Genomic DNA, 21,048 nt, shown 5'->3' on the forward strand with positions numbered 1-21,048 from the left:
TACACAGTTGAAAATTGAAAGAAGGGTGAGAGACGATTAACATTATGTTTATTACAACCTGAAAAATTATTGTTCTTTGAGTTTCTCTTGAGATGTTATCATCAATTAAACACTATTTCGGCTGTAGATTATTCCACAAGTGGTAATAGTACTGATTGAACTTGAAAATAATTCTCTGACAATTTGACGCTCACAAAGGAGTTTTAATGAATATAGCATCAAACTTTGATATAGTTTCATTTTGAAAAATATATTTTTATGTATCAATCATCAAGAAATAAAATATTCCTCGAGTGGAAATTTCAAGTCAAATATATTTTTATAATTTACCGGAAATCTGATAAAAATATCTGTAGATGACATTTTTAATAAACTATTACATCTCCATGACTAATATTTCGGGAATGAATTGACTGAAACAAAAAATTTCATGCTTATTTTGAATTCTTTTCTTTATTTCCTGAAGTATATACATACGTATATTTATAATTACAAAAGGAAACTTTCAAGTTTCAATTAAGTTTGAAAAAATTCTACGAGAGTTTAACAGCATATTTATGTTTGGTTTGTCTGTTGTTTCTAGTCTGTATGTGTGTAATTGCAATTTTTATGGGTCGTAGATTGTTTCCTCAAATTCCCTCTTATCCATTTCTCGCATCGGGCTTTCGTTATCAAAACCTCTCCCTTGTCTTGCGCCTCCCTTTCTGCAAATGGAACAAACGTCAACGAATTAGATCAATTCGACAAATTTTAGCTTAAAAATTACTCAGCATCATCAACCAGTCGATTGGCCACGTCCTTCAGCAACTCAGATTGAACCGCTATTAATAGAAATTAAAGTCTGTATTTTGAACGAATCCAGAATTTTAAAACAGTGTACCTTTATCTTGGGCCAAAACGGCAGTCATCAGCACGGTGCAAAGAATAAGACAGAGGATCTTTTTCGCCATGGTGTTCAGCAGTTGTTGCTCTTTCGCAGACTATGTGGATTGAGTGAGTAAATGAGGGACTGGCAGGCTTTATATTATGTACCCCACCTCTCCCTATAGGTTTATCACATTTTTGATTAAAATAGCAACAACAGCTCATGTCTGATTAACTCAAGTTGTGACAAACTCAATTTCCTCTCCCTGTGGTTTCTGATTTGTATTTTACCGATAGCAAAAATAAAATATCAACCAACACAACAGATATTTTCATGAATCTGAACTGAGATCCCGAAATTCACAGTGTTGGAAAAGTGTGTTTGAAACTTGAAAAAAATATGGCATTATGTACTTTTTCCTTTGTACATTTGTACCACCCTATTATCTTTCTAAGATCAGTGAAAACGTTAAATAAAAAATATTTCGCCATTGAGTGGCCTGGCTGGAAACTATGATGAAGATTATTGTTGAAATAATAACACCCTAGTAATATTGAATAATTTATTTCCAATTATAATTTTCTGACCCATTCTAAAGCAACAACAAATTGTCTTGCAGAGTTAAACTTCGATATATAAGGAATGGGTTTTGGATGGTATATCACATGTCATTATCATAGATAAAACATAGAGCATAATCCATTAGTGATAATTTCTCTCAGCATTCATTCTTAAATAAGTGCTTAATAATAGTAATAAGTACTTAATAAATTAAGTGCGCCAGCCTGGACAGATCCGGCAAAAATTTTCTCGAATGTTAGATTCTTTTCAGTTTTTTTCCGTCAACTTATTGGTTTACTTGCCACTTTTCATCAGGGGTTCATTTTTGATTACGCTGTTGAAGCAAGAAAAATGCTGACCTTTAATAATTTTTTTTATTAAGCTGTTTTTTCTTGTGATGACATTACGATTACACTCTGCAAAGATGTGCCTAAATTAAAAAATTTTCCTAGTGCAAACATTTTCATATTTAATATGTTATTAAATTATATCCAAAGCTCAAATTTCAAGCTTTATTTGACACGATGAGTTTACAGAAACGATTCCTTCAACTATAATGTGCGAAACAATTAAAAAAAGCTCAGGTATGGGATTACATAGGCAGTTAAAAAATACTTTGTACAATTGATAAACTATTTATTAGCTACCTTATGATCAAAATCCCCAATTTCTTATAATTCTTACAAATAATATCTTAGCAATTTCTTTTAGCAATACAGAGCACGACTTCCCTGGATAAAATTTTTTAACCTACGTAGTGCCTTAAAAGTACCAAGAAACAGGTAATCATCATTGTGCAGGACGCGGCTGACGACCTGACAGAAGCACTTTTTTCTGTGCAGTCGTCCGCAATCAACGCGAAATTCTTTGCGTCTCCTTTTTCTGCATTTGTGGTAATCATCACCCTGTTGTCCGTAGCACGGAGATGTTCACTTTCAAAGTTGAGCACGTTGACCTCGGTGACCATGACGACATTGACGGTCGTGGGTTCCGTTTGCTGCGTGGTGGTTGGCGCCTGAGTGGTGGTCATGGTGGTCGAGGGAGTCGTGACAGATGGTGCCTGGGGCGGCATCTCGTGCCAGTAAGGGTTGGTTTTACGTCGGCTGAGCGCGGCAAACAGCTTCTGGAATGACGACGAGCGCCGCTGCCGCGAGTGCGAGGCGTAGAACAGTCTCTTCATCCTAACAAATCAACCGGCGAATTTAGATTTGCGAAGAGAACTCAGAATCAATTAAATTTGCTTGTTCATCCTTACTAAAATAAAATATGCGTTAAATTCAAAAAAAAAAAATTAAAGAAAAACATGAGCTGGAAATTATTTAAAACGACTGAGTTTGGGAATCGTAAAAGCAAAGGTAAGGAATTAAGGAAAAGGAAACTTTAAAAATGTGACAATATTGGAACCAATTGCTGACAAATACAGAATGTAATTTTTTTGTGTTTGGAGAGTGAATTGAAATGTTTCTTTTCGTGCGGTTAAAATAAGTATAACCGCATTGACCAGCCCGATGTCTCGCATAGTTGGGGGTTTGTCAAGGCAATGTGAGATATTTCAGGATGGAGGTGTAATAATACCTATAGTGACAGAGATGTCAAAAGGAAGCTGATTTAGTGACTCTAAATGCTCAAACGGCTCAACGGGCTAGGTGGCGCACCGGCTATTTCACGTCTATTTCACACATTTAAAGTGTCTTTAGGGACAAATGTCTCGGGTTTCAATCAAATACCTCATGCGAGGTGGCGAAAAGATGGCCATATTGGGCCCAAGCTCCTCTGCGGCCACTCGGGCCACTTGTTCCATGTTATCCGCACGGCGGTGTTATTGGGATTTTTAATGTGCTGAGCAGAGGTAAAAAATAACCACAAAAATCAATCAAAATCTGAATTAATTAATTTTATATTTTAAATAACAGGATAAAAACAGGCAAAAACCGCAAAAACATTTTAACCGCTCTACCAAATTATAAATTAAAAACACTGGGGTGACCTTAGTGAAATTTATGTTGGAGCAAAACAAGAAGAAGTGATAAAGTATTGCAAATCGGAATCATTTCGGTATTTATCAACAGTAAAAAATATTTACTCTGGTATAGCCAAGTTAAAAACAAGAATATCCTTACTGTGATAGCGATGCTTGATATAGGGTCAAAAGTAAGATATCACGTTATTGCCAGATAAGATTGCGGCCGCATAGAGCTAGTATCAAAAAAGGATAAACAGAAAACCACAGTGGGAAATAAATCAGGCGTAGAAAAGATAAAAGTCTTTCCTTGCAAGGTTTTAAATTAATTCAATGTGAGCTGAACTTTAAATTAAAATGAACGAGACACTTACGCCGATGAAAAAATGCGTCCCATCATGTCACTCCTCTGGCGGCTTTTCATGGTTTCCTTTAGCAATTGCGTAAAGTCTATTTCGTGAAGCTCCCCATTTAGTTTGGTCCTTCCGCCACCTTAAAATTCGTTCCAGCAATCAAAATCTTTCCAGATTCTTGAAGAAATAAAAAAATATACCGGAATCTGCGTTCATTTCTCTCGGGACTGATTTCTCGTGGGCGAGGCTAGTCTCGTCGTTACACAGGACAAGGGTGACAACTAGGACAGTGCCCAGGGCAAAGAGAACGCGCACTGCACGACCAACCATAATTTCTCTCTAACTCTGAATGCAGCGTTTTGTATTTGCACCCAAGCCAAGCGGACACACAAGTGCTGCATCAGCCTTCAATGCTAGTTGGATGCACAACCGTTCCGTTTGCATTTGAATTAATTTTTTTATCCAACTCTGGTATTAAAAATCCGGCCTGATACAAATGAGTTTGTTTTTTTTTATAAATATCTTACTCTTATCATTTGTAATGCAAAAAATAGTCATCATATTTAAGTTAAATTATTCTAAAATTCGCATATCATGTCGCAAAGGCCAGTTTATGCGATGAAAAATCCCATATAAATCAATCGTATTTTCCTTGACACATATTTGACAATGAGAACCATAAGTTTAATTAGCTGATGCTTGAAAATTCATAGGTTGCCACTTCAAAGAAAAATACTGATTGAAAGATGCCAATTTTGCAGATCCACTTCCTTCAGCTGACTCAGCACGCTAAGGGATTCCACTCGTCTGCCAGAGAGGGTATTATTATTTGAAAATGTATTGCATAACGGACTAACTTTCAGCGATTATCGAACATATGCTGCTCGCGAAAACGCTTTATTTTTCAGGCCATATTTTCATCCTGACAGCAGCGGGCTTCCTGTCAAAGGAGTAATGAGATCCATCACACAGTAATGCGTGTGTTTTGATATGTTTTTAACCTTAACCTTCCACGTAAAAAATATTTATCATAGTGATATTATTAATATCGGCTGTTTTATTTTATCATAAGTCGTTGATTGATATTGTTTAAAAAAGCTAGTTGAGAATATTTTCCGCGGGTTATATATACCTGGATTTAAAAAAAAATCGAACAAATGTGAGAAGTCCAAGGCAAGCCCTCTGTTTGGGTGCAGACTGGCCGCCGCAGGGCCATTTTTACCGTCCAACCACATTTCGCGTAGGCGAGCGCACAGCGCACACACACACAGAGCGACCATCATAAATGACATTGCGGTGGCGACACAGACACCCGCGCAGCGCGGAAAAGAGAGGACCGCTGTGCTCCAGTGGTGTATAAATCAGCCGAGCTGGCCATTCCGCACTGCAAGTCGAGTGTAAAGCTGATGATAGCAAAAAGTAGTTTGTTGAGCAATAAGATGGTTATCGCGTCAATTAAAATCGGGAGAAGAAACCGTGATTTACGACCGGCGGCGAAATTGGCTCGCTTTTTAACTGGAAATGCGCCTTGGCCATCCGCTGTTTCGAGCGCCGGACGTAAAACTGTGCGAATCCATTTTCCCATTTATTTTGCACTATTGATTCTTCATAAAAACGGCCGTTACTTTCCGCATTTGCTTTCTCGCCCTCTAAAGGGATCAAAGTCTCCCACCTTTTCTAGCTTATTGTTAGTGAAAATTGCAAATAATAGAATTTTAAAGGGTTGAGCAATTAGCGCAAAAATTTAATGAGTGTTTATAACTGATTTGATTAATGAGTGGGTTAAATATCCCTCACCGTCGGGGTCGAATCGGAATGGTAGGTAGACAGTTTTGAAGATTTTTTAATTATGAATAAGAATAAAATGACCAATTATTAATTAACGTGCAAGTTAAAAAAATATAATAACATTTACTTATGCATATCACCTGCTCAGTATGGCGAGAGATTGCCCTGTAATTTTATCGTTTTTTGCAACATTTTTCTAGCTCTATTTGCCATTTCTTGCATTTTTTTCTATTAATATTATTTGTTATACATTGACTGCAATATTAAACAAGTGTGTACCACCCAAGGGAATTTAATTATATCCTGTCCGTGTTGAACAACATATTATGCCAAAATGAAATATTTGTTTGGAATAATTCTCACTCCAGTTTCAACATATATTTTCTCTAAAACTTCGATTTCAATTAAATAAGTAAATAAAAATTTACCATCGCAGTAAATAAACTGAACAAATTTGGATCATTGCGTGGAATTCTCGAAAAATTAATAATTAAAGAAGTTTACGACAGTGGTTTTTTTCTACAGTAAAATTAGATGCGCGATTAAATGTTTTGGACGGTTTTGCAGGAAGGACTCAGGAGTGATAAATAGCGAAGCACGCGAGCGTTTTTCTGCAGAACAGCAATCATGGCCAAGACGCAAGCATTGTATCTCCTCCTGTTGTTGACAGCATTGGTTTTGGCTGTCCAATGTATTCCTGCAGGCAAGTAACAAAACAAATAGAAAACATACAATGTACCTGTCGAGGCACCAAGAAGAACCAAGCGCATCGTAAAAAGCAACCCTGACGTGAAATTCAGGTATATCCAGTATCATTGGCAATAGTTACTTCAAGAAGAAATTGCAATTCAGAAAAAAAGTAACAAAAATACAAGATACAACAATTTTGAAGTCAGTGTTTGATACGGAACATAAAATAGGTTTTAGTTATATGTTAGAAATTTCACAAAATTTGAAAAAATCCTTAAGACTCAAATGCTTTGTTATATTTTTTGTTAAGTTCTGGATGTGGATGTATGGGGCACAGTTGCCCTGCTGATCCGTAATAAACAAAATTTGAATCTAAACTGATTTTAAAGTTTTTAATTTGGCTGTAGCGTTTACACTTGAATAGAATATTCGGACGTTTCAGATTTCATTTGAAATTGGAAGGCACCCAATAAGAGCTAAAATAGTTTAGTATTTTTCCTACATCATTAAAAATCATTATCAAACGAGATTTATTAGCAACTTTTTTTAAAGACTCAAAACCTCACCGTCGGGTCGAACCAGATTGGCAAGTAAACAGTTTTGATGACCCTTATGAGTCCTTTAAATTATGGATAAAAATAAGATGGTCAATTATTAACAAACGTGCTATGTATTCTTTCGTTTAATATTATTTATAATGTATTGACTCCAACAATAAACAAGTGTGTATTACCCCAGGGAATTTAATTACATCCTGTCTGCGTTGACCAACATTTAATGCCAAAATGAAATATTTGTAATCAATATCCTGCTAGTTTGAAATTACGTATGAAAACTCTGATGGTAAAATAGAGGTAAATTCCGTAACTTTGGAATATTTACGAAAAATAATTGAAAAAAAATGCAAATTAATGAAGACACAAATATTGCTGGTTGTAAGAGGAATGGAAACTACCAATCCGTTTGTTGTAAATCGGTGGACGTTTCATTTGAAGCAAAGCTGAATCTAAAGCGACTGCGGAGGGGAAGAGGCAAATAAATAATAATCAAAGCGGCCAGTTAGAATTGGCTTCATATTAAAACTGGTACACGCACACAGTGTGTGTTATTGCCTCGTGCAGACCACATTTCCAGGGAATAATTTTAATTAATTTCCACGGCGGGCGGCGAGCGATAAATTAATAAATCCAGGCGTTCGGCGGCAAAGAGGTTCTCGCGTATGTGGCAGTCGTACGTAAATAGCTTGCACACACCAGGGCGAAGTAATTCGAGCGTCGAGCTCAGCTCGCAAATGTGTTTGTGTGCGTGCGAGAGAGAGAGAGAGAGAGAGAGAGAGAGAGAGAGAGAGAGAGAGAGAGAGAGAGAGAGAGAGAGAGATTGTGTGGCCTGGGGATTGTTAATAATAAGCAACCCTTGCAGGTGAAACAATGCCGGTCGGTTGGCCGGTGATTTAAATACCGTTTATAATGGGCCTCTCATGAATATCTCGCATAAAGGAGCGCTGCTTTTGCTCTCGCCTATCTCACATTAAATATTGCATACACACACACAACACGATTTCCTCTTCTCCAGTTCGCAATTGTATTATTTTCGGGGTCCAGGCTACCCGAACGCTGGGCAAATACACATCTCGGCATTATGCACTTCTTTTGACGCCATCCCCCATTGTGCGGGTGGGAGACCTCTTTTGGCATGAATGTTTCAAATACCGACCAGTTGATGTATATTTGCCTGCCGCCGCCTTGCTTCAGTTGGCCACCACTTTTGGTCCGAACTCGGCTAGTCCGACCAGTAAGGCACATTCATGCATGCAGATTTGACGCCCCAACACTAGTGTATGCGCCGAATTTGCATCACATCATTGGGTTGAAAGGGTACTTTGATTATTTTAGGACCTTTTCCAGAACCTGTTCTCGTGCAATTCTTCATTCCTTTTCATTTACTTGTTAAATCCAAATTAAGTGCCACTTATTTTATTTTTTAAGTGAAAATATATTAATCTGAAAATATTAATTAATATTTTATATCTGGGTGAATTTTCAGAGCATTAACATTAGTATTATTCCCTAAAAAACCTCGCACACAAATATCATGAAATAGTACAGGCCGCAAAAAGGGGAGTATCCCAAACTTGCAGTGGATTTTTGCGGTATTTACCATTTTTGTGCTGTTTTTTGCACCTCATGATAATATAATGAACAAATAACATTTTACCATATTTAATCTCCTGCCCTAGTCAGAAAGTCCACATATCTTGCTGAAATTAATATTTTATGTAGACCATTTGATGCATATTTGTTAGGCTTAGTGCACGCTACAGTTGTCCACTGTAGGTCCTAACTGTGGCTCGGGTGGTCCGACGTACGAACAAAGCACATATTCATACATGCAGATTTGACGCTCCAACACCTGTGTATGCCGAATTTGCATTACATCATTAGGTTGAAGAGGTGCCAGTGAGTATGCCTCTCGTTTTGGTCGCAGCCGCAGAGAAAATCGTGCAATCAGTGCGGTTTAAATTCGATTTTGTTGGGTGAATGCATTAAGCACTGCTTGTTATTCCACTACTGTCTGGAATACTGTGTCTTAAATCAAGAAATTTAGGATAGTTACAAATTTTACGAATCAGGAATAAAAAAGAGCCTTGGTTTTATTTCTATGAAGTAGAATAATGTGTATTAAATTACTATAAATTATTACTTGAAATAAGCTATAGCAAATCAAATAAATATATTAAATAAATGAAGCATCAAGGAGATTTATATAGTTGATTGAAATATGTACCGAAAATGGCTTCAAAACTGAATAAAAGAAGTTTAAAATTGAAATATTCAAAAATTAAAATTCTTTAAAACCACAAGAAATAGAGTCTACGTTTAAAACAAAATATTTTAATTTAAATGGTAGTTCCATTTTCATAAGTTTTGTGTTTCACGTGAATCAATGTGAAAGATAAGCTACGCTATTTTATATAGTTAGAGTATAAATATGGACATTCGTATAGATGAAAAACTAGTTTAAAACACAATTCGATCCCATAACGGTCTCTCAATTAAGGAATGGGTCGGTGTCTGAAAAATTGAGGAAGAACGAGCTCTTGAGAGCCAATGCAAAAATTGATTTCCTCATTGGTATAGAGTCTTATATCTCGTTAATAATATTAATATTTCGTGGTTTCGATGTGTAAAAACAGATCAAATAAACATAATAAACCCTCGGTAAAATCGATTGATTGTGGGATTTCTCCTTAAATTTTTCTGAATTGTAAATCTGGGCCTCGAATTTCTTGCAGAGCAAACAGTGATGCACCGTGAGCCATCGCCAAAGCATAATTGAGCCCGGCTGACGAGCGAATAAATACTGTTCTGCATATATCGGCGGCAGTTTGCGAAGTTCAGGGGTCAGTCAAGCTCTGGCAGAACTGTCCGTCCCCAGGCTACGGTAAGTGGCTGTGTAGTATAGTATTATTATATTGCGGCACATATTCAAATGCGGTGCGGTCATTGCGCGCAAGAGCGAGGAGAGGGAGACTGCTGGGACATGCGAGGGTGTTTGTTATTTTTTTCCGGCCGGCATTGTGCTCTGCCATTGTCCGAGAAGGTGCTTCCTACATTAATCAAACCATAAATTCTCTCTCGCTCTCGCTGCTTAAAGAGCGGCCGCCTTTTTTGCATGCTCTCGCTCTAAACTAAAAGAGCAATTCATTCTGCGCGCGGGAATATTTATTCAAATTATTCTGCCGGCGCCACTCTGGAAATAATACGTGTTATTTTTTGAAAAACAACGCCGACCGTCGCCCTGCTGGCTGCTGCTGTTTTATAGCATGCAAATTCCGCCGCGTCGGGGAATCCATTCATTGGCCATTTTTCCTGCATACCTCCGCATGTTGCTGAGATTGCCGCTTTTTGCGTGCACCAGAGCAATTCAGGTTCTTTTTGACTCGCTAAACGGTAGCCTTTGTTTGCATTTGGAGAGCGTTTTTGCCCAAAAGTTCAATGCAACCATAAGGTCAACAATTTATAGTTGGAGAATTTAATATCCCACTCTTTACATAATTTAACTCACAAACGAACGTGTTCTAAATGTGAAACTCTGCTTAAACCCTTGTTCAGGGTAAACCACTCCCTCTTCCATAGTCAAATTGCTGAATTTCGATTCGTTAGGTAGCAGAAGCAAAAACGAGCAAAAAAACTTAGTACTGATGACAAGTAGAGATGTAAATCCTTAACAAAGGCGTGTACACCGTAGACAACTCAGGGAAAACAGCAGAGAAAGCCAATTTTTGCCATCCCGGCTTTATTTTCGGTCCTTTTGCCAGGCTAACAGCGGGGTACGAGACAAATTCATGCTGTTTTCGTCTGGGAAATAAATTTGATAATATTATTAAATGTAGCGTGGACCATTTAAAGAGATTTTCAAGCAAATCATTTTTTTATCTTGTTACGGGCAGGATGAGCGCGCGCCAGCGGATTCTGCTGGTGACCACAGAAAATAGGAACTCGTATTCATTCGTTTCGTGCAGCACCAGCACAAAAATCCACTCTCGCAGTTCTCCCACTTGGCTGCTCCTTTCGCAGCCGCAAATAAATATAGTCATGCATAGCAGCCGACACGAATTTACGTGTAAAGCGAGATAGTTCTCTTTGGGGAATTAATTTTCCCATTGAGATTTGCTTTATGAGCATCGCACACCGTAATTTTTGTAACAAATGATTTTGGAGTCTTCAAAGTAGCAATTTTCCACTTTAGTCTCTTTGAATTTTGCCCCTCTTTATGTAAAAATTACTCATTATGATGCTGTAAGTATTAAAACAGCCTTTTATCCAAGAACCCTGATTCTGTACAAAAATAATTCTTCGTTAGGATTTTAACTGCTTTTGTGCTATTTTGTATCAGGCATCACAATAAAATCGGTACAAAAAAACGAGTTGTTTGTGTTCGCAAGGTCGAAAGGTTATAAAAAAAAATTCATAATTGATTTACTTGTACGCAGGAATTTTGCGGCCACAGTGTTGTTTAATCATTAAAAACAAGATAGCAAGGATGTTTTGCAGGAAGCCCCTCAAGGGAGATAAATAGTGAAATACGCGTGCCTTTAATTTTCAGTAGTGCAGGAATCATGGCTGAAGCACAAGCATTCAATTTTCTCCTCCTCCTCCTGTTGACTTACGCAATGATTATGGCTGTCCAATGTGCTCCTAAAGGCATGTTACAATACTTTAGTAAATTAAAAATATTAGCATTACATCATTGCAGGGTTAATTTCAAGTAAATTAATATTTTATGGTGACATCAGATAGTAAGAAGAAAGGTTTTAAGCCACACTATTTAAATGATAAAAGTGTATTAATGGAATATTTAATATAACATGTGAAGTAAAAATGTCTAATGTCTTAAAATTTTCAGAAGAAACATCTCCAAGCGGTGGAGTTAGGTGGGTTCACAGTTTGAGTTGAATTTTGATAATTTTAATGTGCTTTTTGCTTTAGAGAGGAACGCATCTGGAGGAATGTCATAGGTGCAGTTAGAGGAGCGATCCAAGGCTGGGGTCGATAATAAATGATGGTTCAAGCTGATGGAGAAAAATTATTTGGCTCTTTATGATTCTTAAATAAATTAATACAGCAAATACGAATCTGCATTTTTATTTCATTTCATGATATTGTCTCCTCCCCAAATGATCAGTAGATGGTGGAGAAATAAATCTCTTTATGGGATGACAATTTTTCGGCTAGCTTTTGAGCTAAAAAGGTCATAAAACACTGCGTAATTCTGAAATATTTATTTCATTAAAGGAAATTTTAAATACGAAACTTTTACACTCTCTAATATTTACATTTTCACTAAGCTCAACAGTTAAAATTAATTTGTCTCTTTCCTTTAAATCAAAGGCAGTTCATTGCATTAAAATAAAAATGACTGAATTAATTCACATGTAGATTTTCATTTCATGAAAATTTCAATTTTTGTGACAAGGTTTATGTTAAAACCACTTAATACATTTAATATTTAAAATTTGCTTGCAATAATTCTCACTCGAATTTCAACATTTATTTTCTCAAAAACTTCGATTTAAATTAAAAAAAATAGTTCAAAAATTACCATCGCAGTAAAAAAACTGAACAAAATTGTACGATTGCGTTGAATTCTCGAAAAATTAATAATTAAGGAAGTTTACGACGGTGCTTTATTTCTACAGTAAAATTAGAAGCACGATTAATTGTTTTGGGTGGTTTGCAGGAAGGACTCAGGAGTGATAAATAGCGAAGCACGCGAGCGTTTTTCTGCAGAACAGCAATCATGGCCAAGACGCAAGCATTGTATCTCCTCCTGTTGTTGACAGCATTGGTTTTGGCTGTCCAATGTATTCCTGCAGGCAAGTATCAAAACAAATAAAAAACATAAAAAACAGCTCCAATTAGATGACTGGCTTTTCTAAGTAACTGTAAATTTAGGAAACTCGAGTATCAATAATCGTTACTTTTTGGTGGTTGTCATTGAATTTTTCAAGTGTTTAAAATGTATTCTTTTAATGAATTCCAAATATTTTCAGAGGAAATGTCGCCAAATGTAGCAGACAGGTGCGTCAAGCCTATGCCATAAAAATTTCCGTTTTTAATTGCTGTTTACAATTTATTTTCCAGACACAAGCGCATGTATTTTCCACCAAATTATATCCATAGACCTTGTGGAAAACTGGGACTGGGTTGCTTGCCGATGAAAGCAGTCGGATAGATTGTTGGTGCGTTCCGTGATTTCAAATAAACTATATATGGTAATGCATTTGATTGGGAAAGCAACTTAAATGTTTGTTCTGTCTTGAAATAAATTTGTAAGTTCAGCAATCGCAAATATGTTTTATTTTTAACTGTCCCAATTTAAAGAATGCATTGTAAAATGGTAAGTGAAGAGCTCTCAGTTTTGAAGTTACATTGTTTGATACGGAATATACAATAGAAAAGTTTATGAAAATTAAAAAAATGCTTTACAAGAAACGTAATAAATTGATTTAAAGGCATCTATAGTTAGGCTGTAGCATTGAAACTTGAATAAAAATTACGGACGTTTCAGATTTCATTTGAATTTGGAATGAACCCAATCTAAGCAAAAATTGTTACATAATTTTTCTTAATCTTTGGTAGAAAATTATTAATACATTCAATACAATATAAACCAAATAAATTGTAGATATTAAATGCACCTGCTTTTTATGAGCACCATCCATCTTCTGTGTAAACGGAGAAAGGGAATAAACAATAAGTAGTCATGATCAAATGAAATTTATTAGCAGCTCATTTAAAATACTCGTACTCTCACCGTCGGGATCGAACCAGATTGGCTGCATCATTTTCTTTTATTGTTGGCAAAAGTGCGACACAAGTTTGATTGCATAAATTGCGCGAGCGAGCCGGTCTAGTGTTAATCCTAGCAAATGCGGCGCAAACACTGCGAAGGCCGCTGAATCCTGCGACCGGCTGCAAACGGGCTGCTCTGTATTAGATAAATTGCAACTGTGTGTATGCAAACACGCAGGCCGGCGTGAAAGGCAAGATCGCAATCACCCCCGCACACATACACACACACACACACACACACACACACACACACAGACGACTACATATGCAGAAAAGGGAGCGAAAAGTGTGCGAGTGTGCTGCAACAAGATTTGATCCCCTTTCAGAGCTGGCGCGCGAAAATAAGCACAGCTCTCTCGTCTCTGCATGGATGGCGTCTCAATTTCAGCGCCTATTTTTCCTTCCGGCGCGCAATTTTATTTCAGCAGTTGAGGGGGTCGCCTCTTGACACCTTAAAACAGGGACACGCGTAAATTTCTTTCTAGGAGGCACCTTTTATTTGAAGCCACAAAAGTCAAATTCCAGCCGTCAGCCACAGTAAGCAAAAGGTAGACGGGAAATGTAGCCGCCATAGCTGGCCGTTTTTTAGACCTTAAGGCCTACAATTGTTGCGCCCTAAAAGGCAGCTAGACAAAATCAAATTATGAGATTTATAAATAAACGCCTGATAGGAAGGGTGTCTGAGAATTAAATCTCAGTGTAGAGACACTGCGTATTTTTTTAAGTTTTTAAATTCTGCAAACATCATAGCATTTTATGTTAAATCAAAGAAATAAATGTGATCAAAATAACATTTAAGTTCGAAAAAGTCTTTAAAGAGTTGATTTCGTTACGTCAGGTATAAAAAAGGCAATTATTAGATTCAAAATTTTAGCCAAAATATACTTCGTGTCACTGTTTTTACGATCAGTGAAAAACGAGTGGTAGCTTGAGACGGATTTTGTAATATAAGACTTTGTTTTCACAAAGAATGTTGCCCGCTGGAATTATATTTTGAGGCAAACAAGGGGTGCCCCATAGCAAGACGGAGGCGCAAGGGTGGTGAGAGAGCGAGTCGAGACTGCTCGTTATGCCCTGAGAACTTCTTGCTCTGGAGAAAGACAGCGAGCACAATATCTGGCTGCCTGGCTTGCTTGCTCGGATTTCTTTAATTACGCGCGCGGCCAACAAAATTACTTTCTGTTATTTCCTCTCGCTTTTCAGCTCGTCGGCTGGCGTCTCTCACTCAGGGCGGCCCGCATTCAAAAGTGGCTCTTTCTCTCTGACGTTGGCCTCGAGACCGATCTTATATGATATTCCCTTTTCAGCCTCGCCTTGCTTTCCTGCCTCGCAAGTATTTGTAATTTAAACGCACACGCCACTTTGATATCGGACTGCTTTTCCTCTTCTTAACTTGCCTGCTTTTAATTTCCGTTATTGAAACAACGCCGCACTGTCGTCTTTGATGAGGACGCCGCTCGTAGCCAATGCCACAGCTCCAGCCTATGTTTTCAGAATTAGTTTCAAATAATGATCTTTGTTATGGTTCTAAAGGGCTATTTTGCCGCTTACATTGCCATATCAGACAAATCAATTCACGTATGAACATAATGGTTAAAGAGAGGTGAGACGTTGGTTCAATATCTCTTTAAGAATTGTTCTTTTAAAAATTCTTTTATTGCACTTAAGTTTACGTTCAGACGCAGATTCGGAAGAAGATCATTCCACAGGCGGTAGCTTTGAACTTTAAAACAGTTTCCGGGCACTTCAACACTTACAAACGGGGGCAGCAGTTTCATTCGATGCGCTCTAGTCCTCTGCCTGCAGGTTAGCATTGTTCATTTTGGTTGCTAGAGGGCTCAAATAAGGCGGACTATTTTTAAACAGAATTATAGGCATAATCTTGAATTGCAAACCGAAAATATGGCTGCTGAATTTTGTATTGACCAAAGTTCGTGCAAGGGTATTTTATTTTAGGTTTCGTTTCCGTTTTCTTGGAATTTAGCTATAAACAAATGAAAACAGGTAGAATTAATTTTGCTACTTTTAAGGAGCAAAAGGATCAAGCAGATTTGATGTAATTTCATCTACTTTTAATAAGTAGAGAGAAGTATAGAGACACATAATATGATTGGGATAATTTAATAGTTTATAAGAAGGTAAACAGGAAATTGTATGAGTTTTCATAACAAATTATGTATACATATATATAAAGATAAGATATGGAGGAAGCCTTTCAAGTGTGATAAATAGCGAACAGTGCATGCTTTTGACGGCACAACAACTGCAATCATGTTCACGGCAAAAACACTCTGCATTATCCTTTTATTGAATTTCGCGATGATTTTCGCCGGCCAATGTGCTCCTGCAGGTATGTTCTTGTTCTTGTTTGATTACAAAAGAAAAATTAAAACAAAAATTTCAACTAAAAAACCTACAGTTGCTCAGTCTTGTTGTTTGAATTTTCATGAAAAGCACACGTAGGATTTAAATTTAAAACATTGGCTTCGTTTGATGACTTTCAGCTCCTTTTTCAATTTAAGCTGAATTTGAGCGATGTTTTATATTTTTTTATTGCTTGCAGGGAACACGTTGGATAATGACGAATTGAGGTATGTTTTGTGATGAGAAACATTGAAAAGTTATGTTAATATTTATTATACTTCAACACAGGGATGAACGAATCTGGCAATACGCGAAATACATTCCCAATGCCATTAGTGCAGTACAAGGAGCGATCGATGGTTGGAAGTCAGGCTAAAAACGAAGGATGCAGGCTGATGCAACATAGCAGATGAAAATGTCATTTTATTTCGTTGTCAAAAATGATATTAATAAATAAATGTCGACAATCGCAAAACATGTCTTACGTTTTAAACCATTAAAAAACAGCCTCTCTTTTTTGGATCCAATTTATATTCTTTATAAATTCCAATCAAATGGAATTATTAAATTATCTCTTAATTTTTTCGTTTTTTCACATCATTGGGTTGAAAGGGTACTTCAATTAGCACCTTTTCCAGAACCTATTCTCGTGTAATTCTTGCCCCCTTTTCATTTACATTTTAAATCAAAACTTTAGCGCCACTTATTTTATTTTATTAGTTAAGTATTTACCGATATATGTTAAAAATATTAATCTGACAATATTAATTAACATTTGAAATCTGGGTGAATTTTCAGAGCATTTACATAATTATATTATCCCCTAAAAAAACATCGCAAACAAATATCATGAAAAAGTATTTCAAGTGGTGAGCCAAGTTCTATGAAAAGACCATATTTGTTTTGTTCATTTAGTTAGGTTAGGATGTTGATAATACTGTAACAGAGTATATTTTTGTTTTCACTTGTAAGATCAAGGGAGCAAAATATTTTGCGATTAAATTCACGGGTTGTTTTTCAATTAAAAATGAACCAGATAAGTTAGTGGTATTTGCTCAGCAGGAAGCTCCCTCAGAGATATAAATGGTGAAGCGCGCAAGCTTTAGGCACACATCTGAAAACATGGCCAAGGAACAAGCAATACATTTTCTTCTCTTGCTGACTCTAGCATTGGTCTTGGCTGTTCAATGCGCTCCTGCTGGCATGTATCAAAACATTAATATATTATCATTTAAGTCATCCTTCTAAGATTAGCAAGAATGGATCTTGCTGGTTTTAATTCTTTACAATAAAATGTCTTAGATTTGTTACATTTTAAATCATTTTTTCGATATATCGTTATTTTTTATTTATATGTGATTTCAGAAAGCTCTCAATCAGACACTGAAGAAAGGTATGTTTCCCAAAATACCGAGTCGCAATAGGTTTTATTTTTAACTTTTAAGGGAAAAGCGCGTATTTCCTTGGCTTATCGCTGGTGCAAGTGCATTGGTAGGAAAAATCCTTGGATAAATCAGGAACTGTGAAATGAAGAACAAAGCTGAGATGACCCAACGTTTTGAACAAGTAGTGTTAATAATGCATTTTTGAGGAGTCTGCAGATAAATAAATTGCTATCAATTAATTAATTGTTTCACTGGTGTTTTGTAACATGAATCCTTAGGGTACAGTTAAGCTTTTAAAATTTCTATCGATGTTAAATTTTTTATAATACTTTTAACTCACACAACTAGAGGTCTCAGCCACGATATTTAAGGCAGTTGCTGGCGGCACAGGCTTAGCCGATTTTTTGTCCGGCGGAGGCGGCCGGCGTGGCTTTATAATGTTTTAAACGAAATTTGGTAGTTCTTAACGGCCCGAAGTGTTACAGTTGGCCACCACTTTTGGTCCGAACTCAGCTAGTCCGACCAGTTAGACACATTCATGCATGCAGATTTGAAGCCCCAACACTAGTGTATGCGCCGAATTTGCATTACATCATTGGGTTGAAAGGGTACTTCGATTATTTTAGGACCTTTCCAGAACCTACTCTCGTGCAATTCTTGCCCCCTTTTCATTTACTTCTTGTTTACATATCAACACTTTCGCGCCACTTAATTTATTTACTTCTGTAAAATATTTACCAATTTATATATGTTAAAATATTAATCTGAAAATATTAACTAACGTTTGATATCTGAGTGAATTTTCAGAGCATTTACATACATTATCATCTTTAAAAAACATCGCAAGCAATTATCATGAAATTGTACATGCCGCATGGGGTGAGCTAAGTTTCATAAACGGACCATATTTGTTATGTTCATTTAGTTAGGATATTGATAATACTGTAACAGAGTATATTTCTGTTTTCATTTGTAAGATCAAGGGAGCAAAATATTTTGCAATTAAATTCACGGGTTGTTTTTCAATTAAAAATGAACCAGATAAGTTAGTGGTATTTGCTCAGCAGGAAGCTCTCTCAGAGATATAAATGGTGAAGCGCGCAAGCTTTAGGCACACATCTGAAAACATGGCCAAGGAACAAGCAATACATTTTCTTCTCTTGCTGACTCTAGCATTGGTCTTGGCTGTTCAATGCGCTCCTGCTGGCATGTATCAAAACATTAATATATTATCATTTAAGTCATCCTTAGATTAGCAAGAATGGATCTTACTGGTTTTCATTCTTTACAATATAATGGCTTTTGCCATTTCCAATCAATGTTCAAAATTTCGTTAATTTTGATTTATTTGTAATTTCAGAAAGCTCTCAACCAGACACTGAAGAAAGGTATGTTTCTAAATCTCCTAAAATACCGAGTTACAATAGGTTTTATTTTTAACTTTTAAGGGATAAGCGCGTCTTTCCTTGGCTTATCGCTGGTGCAAGTTGGTTGGTAGGAAAGATTACTGGATAAAGCAGGAACTGTGAAATGAAGAACAAAGCTGAGATGACCCAACGTTTTGAACAAGTAGTGTAATGATGCATTTTTGTGGAGCCGGCAATTTAATAAATTGTTATCAATGAATTCATAGTAACATTGGTGTTTTGTAATACGAATCCTTGGGTACATATGTTTAAGCTTTTTAAATTTTCTTCACGCTAAAACTGTTATAAAAATTAAAACAATGCAAGAAAAGCATTTAATCCCTTAGTAAGTTTCTGTAAAAAATTGAAATTTGAAGATGCCTCCAGCACACACAAATTAATAGTTAATAGTAGATATATACATTTTCATATTTCAGTTTTATTATTTTCTTTTCTTTGAAAGAATAGCTTTGATAGCTTAATTCTAAACTTTTCACAAAGAGACTGCCTGAAATAATTTTCGTAATATTATTTATTTATTTATTTAAAGAAACACCAATTGTGTACAACAAACATAGACATGCATACAATATTACAGTACACCAGCACGCATGAGAATAAATGGGATCTTCTCGCATTCCAAAAAGTGGTAGAAATTCACATGTTCATCACGGAACATACATTTACAATCGAGACCGGCCTGACAATGATATTTCTTGTTAGTAAAGTACACATAATTATGGTCGTGCCTGGTGAAAACATGTATATTTAGAAATCAGGCATTTTTTCGTAAAATTATAGTATGCATTATTTAGTCGTGCAAGTTGCCAATTAAATTACATATTCTATAATATATTATTTAAACATCTCCCCTTGAAGTGAAAAGACAACTCATTGTTAGTCCAAAATGAAATTTGAATTTCTCGCACAAACATGGAAAGTATTCTAAGCAACATAATCCGCTATTTTTTTACTTTGACACAGAGACAGCAAGGAAATGATTATTTGATATTATCGATTTAAAATAATTCATTCCTAAGAATTTTATAATATGATATATTCCATGTGTTGTACACTGTTGGTGTTTAATAAATATAATAATACAAAAAATAATTCATTCCCTGAGAAAAATTTACTCAAGTTCCCACCAATGCAATCTCATTTTCCAGCATTCTCTACACCCGTTTTCCTAGCCTGTCTTATTTATTTCATGCAGAAGGCGATGATATCTCCCAGCATCATTCTCCGGCAGGTCATTTTCGGCAATGAAGAAAGCGCGCGTCGCGTACGCCCGACTTTCACGCGTCCTTTTGCTGCACGTACATATGTAAACCACGCACAATATAAAAAAAGGGCTGCTCTGTCCTCCTTTATCATTTTGCATGAGGGCATGCACGCACGTTGGCTGCTTTTTTGCCGAAATTGCTGCTGCTTCTGTTTGTGACAGCCGTCGGAACACAAAAGGAATTTTTATCAATACCACGCACCAAGGACTTTACGCTCGGCTGCCCGCCCATTCACAGCCCTTGCCAATAAAGCTGCCGACATCATTATCATATGTATTATACGGTGCGCGTGTTGGCACTTATTATTATTTGTCAATCAAAGGCTTTAAGCGCGCAATTTCCTTAGCAAGCGTATTAGCAGCTGCCACTTTCATCAAAACAGCCGGCGAATCCAGCGCTCACTTTTGTCGCGATTGTCAATTACACTCGCAGATATTCGCCGCATGGACCCTCTTTGAACGTGAATAAAAACGCCACTCTTCATCAGACGCGCGCCATCAACAAGTATTGGCGGCCGGGGACACTCTCCTCGACTTTGCTCTTCTAGATGCCATCGCAGACACACCTTGTCCAGATGTGCGCAAAATTATCAAGGATTATAAAAATTAGACAAAAAATTTTAAAGAAAAACAACAAAAAGACACATTAATGGGCTATGAGATATTTACCTAAAAATCGCTTCAATGGAGCCAAATACCGCCAAAAGGGGTCCAAAATACCATCTAAATTGGCATTAAAACCGTCTAAAGATATAGTCGTCTCTTTTGTAAAAAAAAAACATCTAAATATCCCAACCCTAAACTTGACACCACATGTTCTATTGGAAATCCTTGGAGGAACGCATGAACTTGAAACATGATATCCTGTTAGTTTAGTCATCTTCAAGACGTGGAAAAAAGTACGTCGACTTAAATTCCCACAATTCTTTAATAATTATTTGTCCATAAATGCTCGCGGATCTCTGTTCAAGGTGTGTGTCTGCCTAGCTCAGAAGAAACGCAGAGAAGAAATCGGCGGGATCGAGTGGATAGCTGG

The 21,048-nt window shown here is 36.6% G+C and overlaps 1 protein-coding gene and 6 long non-coding RNA genes across 7 annotated transcripts; 5 read left to right on the forward strand and 2 right to left on the reverse strand.

The window, feature by feature from the left end:
• Positions 1 to 426: 426 nt before the first annotated feature.
• Positions 427 to 1,027, reverse strand: LOC135939347 (uncharacterized). The gene is made up of 3 exons (XR_010574735.1): positions 881 to 1,027; positions 767 to 821; positions 427 to 704 (listed from the first exon to the last, which is right to left on the reverse strand). It is a non-coding gene; the product is annotated as an uncharacterized LOC135939347 (long non-coding RNA).
• Positions 1,028 to 1,955: 928 nt separating this feature from the next.
• Positions 1,956 to 4,131, reverse strand: LOC135939762 (uncharacterized). Its single transcript, XM_065484315.1, has 3 exons — positions 3,940 to 4,131; positions 3,761 to 3,878; positions 1,956 to 2,607 (listed from the first exon to the last, which is right to left on the reverse strand). The coding sequence occupies exons 1-3, from the start codon at positions 4,067 to 4,069 to the stop codon at positions 2,172 to 2,174; spliced, it is 684 nt and encodes a 227-aa protein (XP_065340387.1). The 5' UTR covers positions 4,070 to 4,131; the 3' UTR covers positions 1,956 to 2,171.
• Positions 4,132 to 9,521: 5,390 nt separating this feature from the next.
• LOC135939563 (uncharacterized) lies at positions 9,522 to 17,560 on the forward strand. Its single transcript, XR_010574759.1, has 3 exons — positions 9,522 to 9,658; positions 17,302 to 17,329; positions 17,382 to 17,560. It is a non-coding gene; the product is annotated as an uncharacterized LOC135939563 (long non-coding RNA).
• LOC135938438 (uncharacterized) lies at positions 11,298 to 11,848 on the forward strand. Its single transcript, XR_010574659.1, has 3 exons — positions 11,298 to 11,421; positions 11,624 to 11,651; positions 11,707 to 11,848. It is a non-coding gene; the product is annotated as an uncharacterized LOC135938438 (long non-coding RNA).
• LOC135941352 (uncharacterized) lies at positions 12,438 to 13,063 on the forward strand. The gene is made up of 3 exons (XR_010574978.1): positions 12,438 to 12,593; positions 12,771 to 12,798; positions 12,862 to 13,063. It is a non-coding gene; the product is annotated as an uncharacterized LOC135941352 (long non-coding RNA).
• Positions 15,775 to 16,413, forward strand: LOC135940034 (uncharacterized). The gene is made up of 3 exons (XR_010574811.1): positions 15,775 to 15,922; positions 16,136 to 16,163; positions 16,225 to 16,413. It is a non-coding gene; the product is annotated as an uncharacterized LOC135940034 (long non-coding RNA).
• Positions 17,561 to 18,211: 651 nt separating the features above from the next.
• Positions 18,212 to 18,957, forward strand: LOC135939564 (uncharacterized). The gene is made up of 2 exons (XR_010574760.1): positions 18,212 to 18,709; positions 18,770 to 18,957. It is a non-coding gene; the product is annotated as an uncharacterized LOC135939564 (long non-coding RNA).
• Positions 18,958 to 21,048: the final 2,091 nt, after the last annotated feature.

The sequence above is a fragment of the Cloeon dipterum genome, chromosome 3, assembly GCF_949628265.1.
Source record: "Cloeon dipterum chromosome 3, ieCloDipt1.1, whole genome shotgun sequence".
NCBI classification, from domain to species: Eukaryota; Metazoa; Arthropoda; class Insecta; order Ephemeroptera; family Baetidae; genus Cloeon; species Cloeon dipterum.

Coding starts and splice junctions, on each gene's coding strand:
- LOC135939762 (XM_065484315.1), bottom strand. CDS start 4,069: ATGGTTGGTCGTGCAGTGCGCGTTCTCTTTGCCCTGGGCACTGTCCTA. Junction 3,879..3,939: donor AGAAATGAACGCAGATTCCG/GTATATTTTTTT, acceptor ACGAATTTTAAG/GTGGCGGAAGGACCAAACTA. Junction 2,608..3,760: donor GGACGCATTTTTTCATCGGC/GTAAGTGTCTCG, acceptor TTGATTTGTTAG/GATGAAGAGACTGTTCTACG.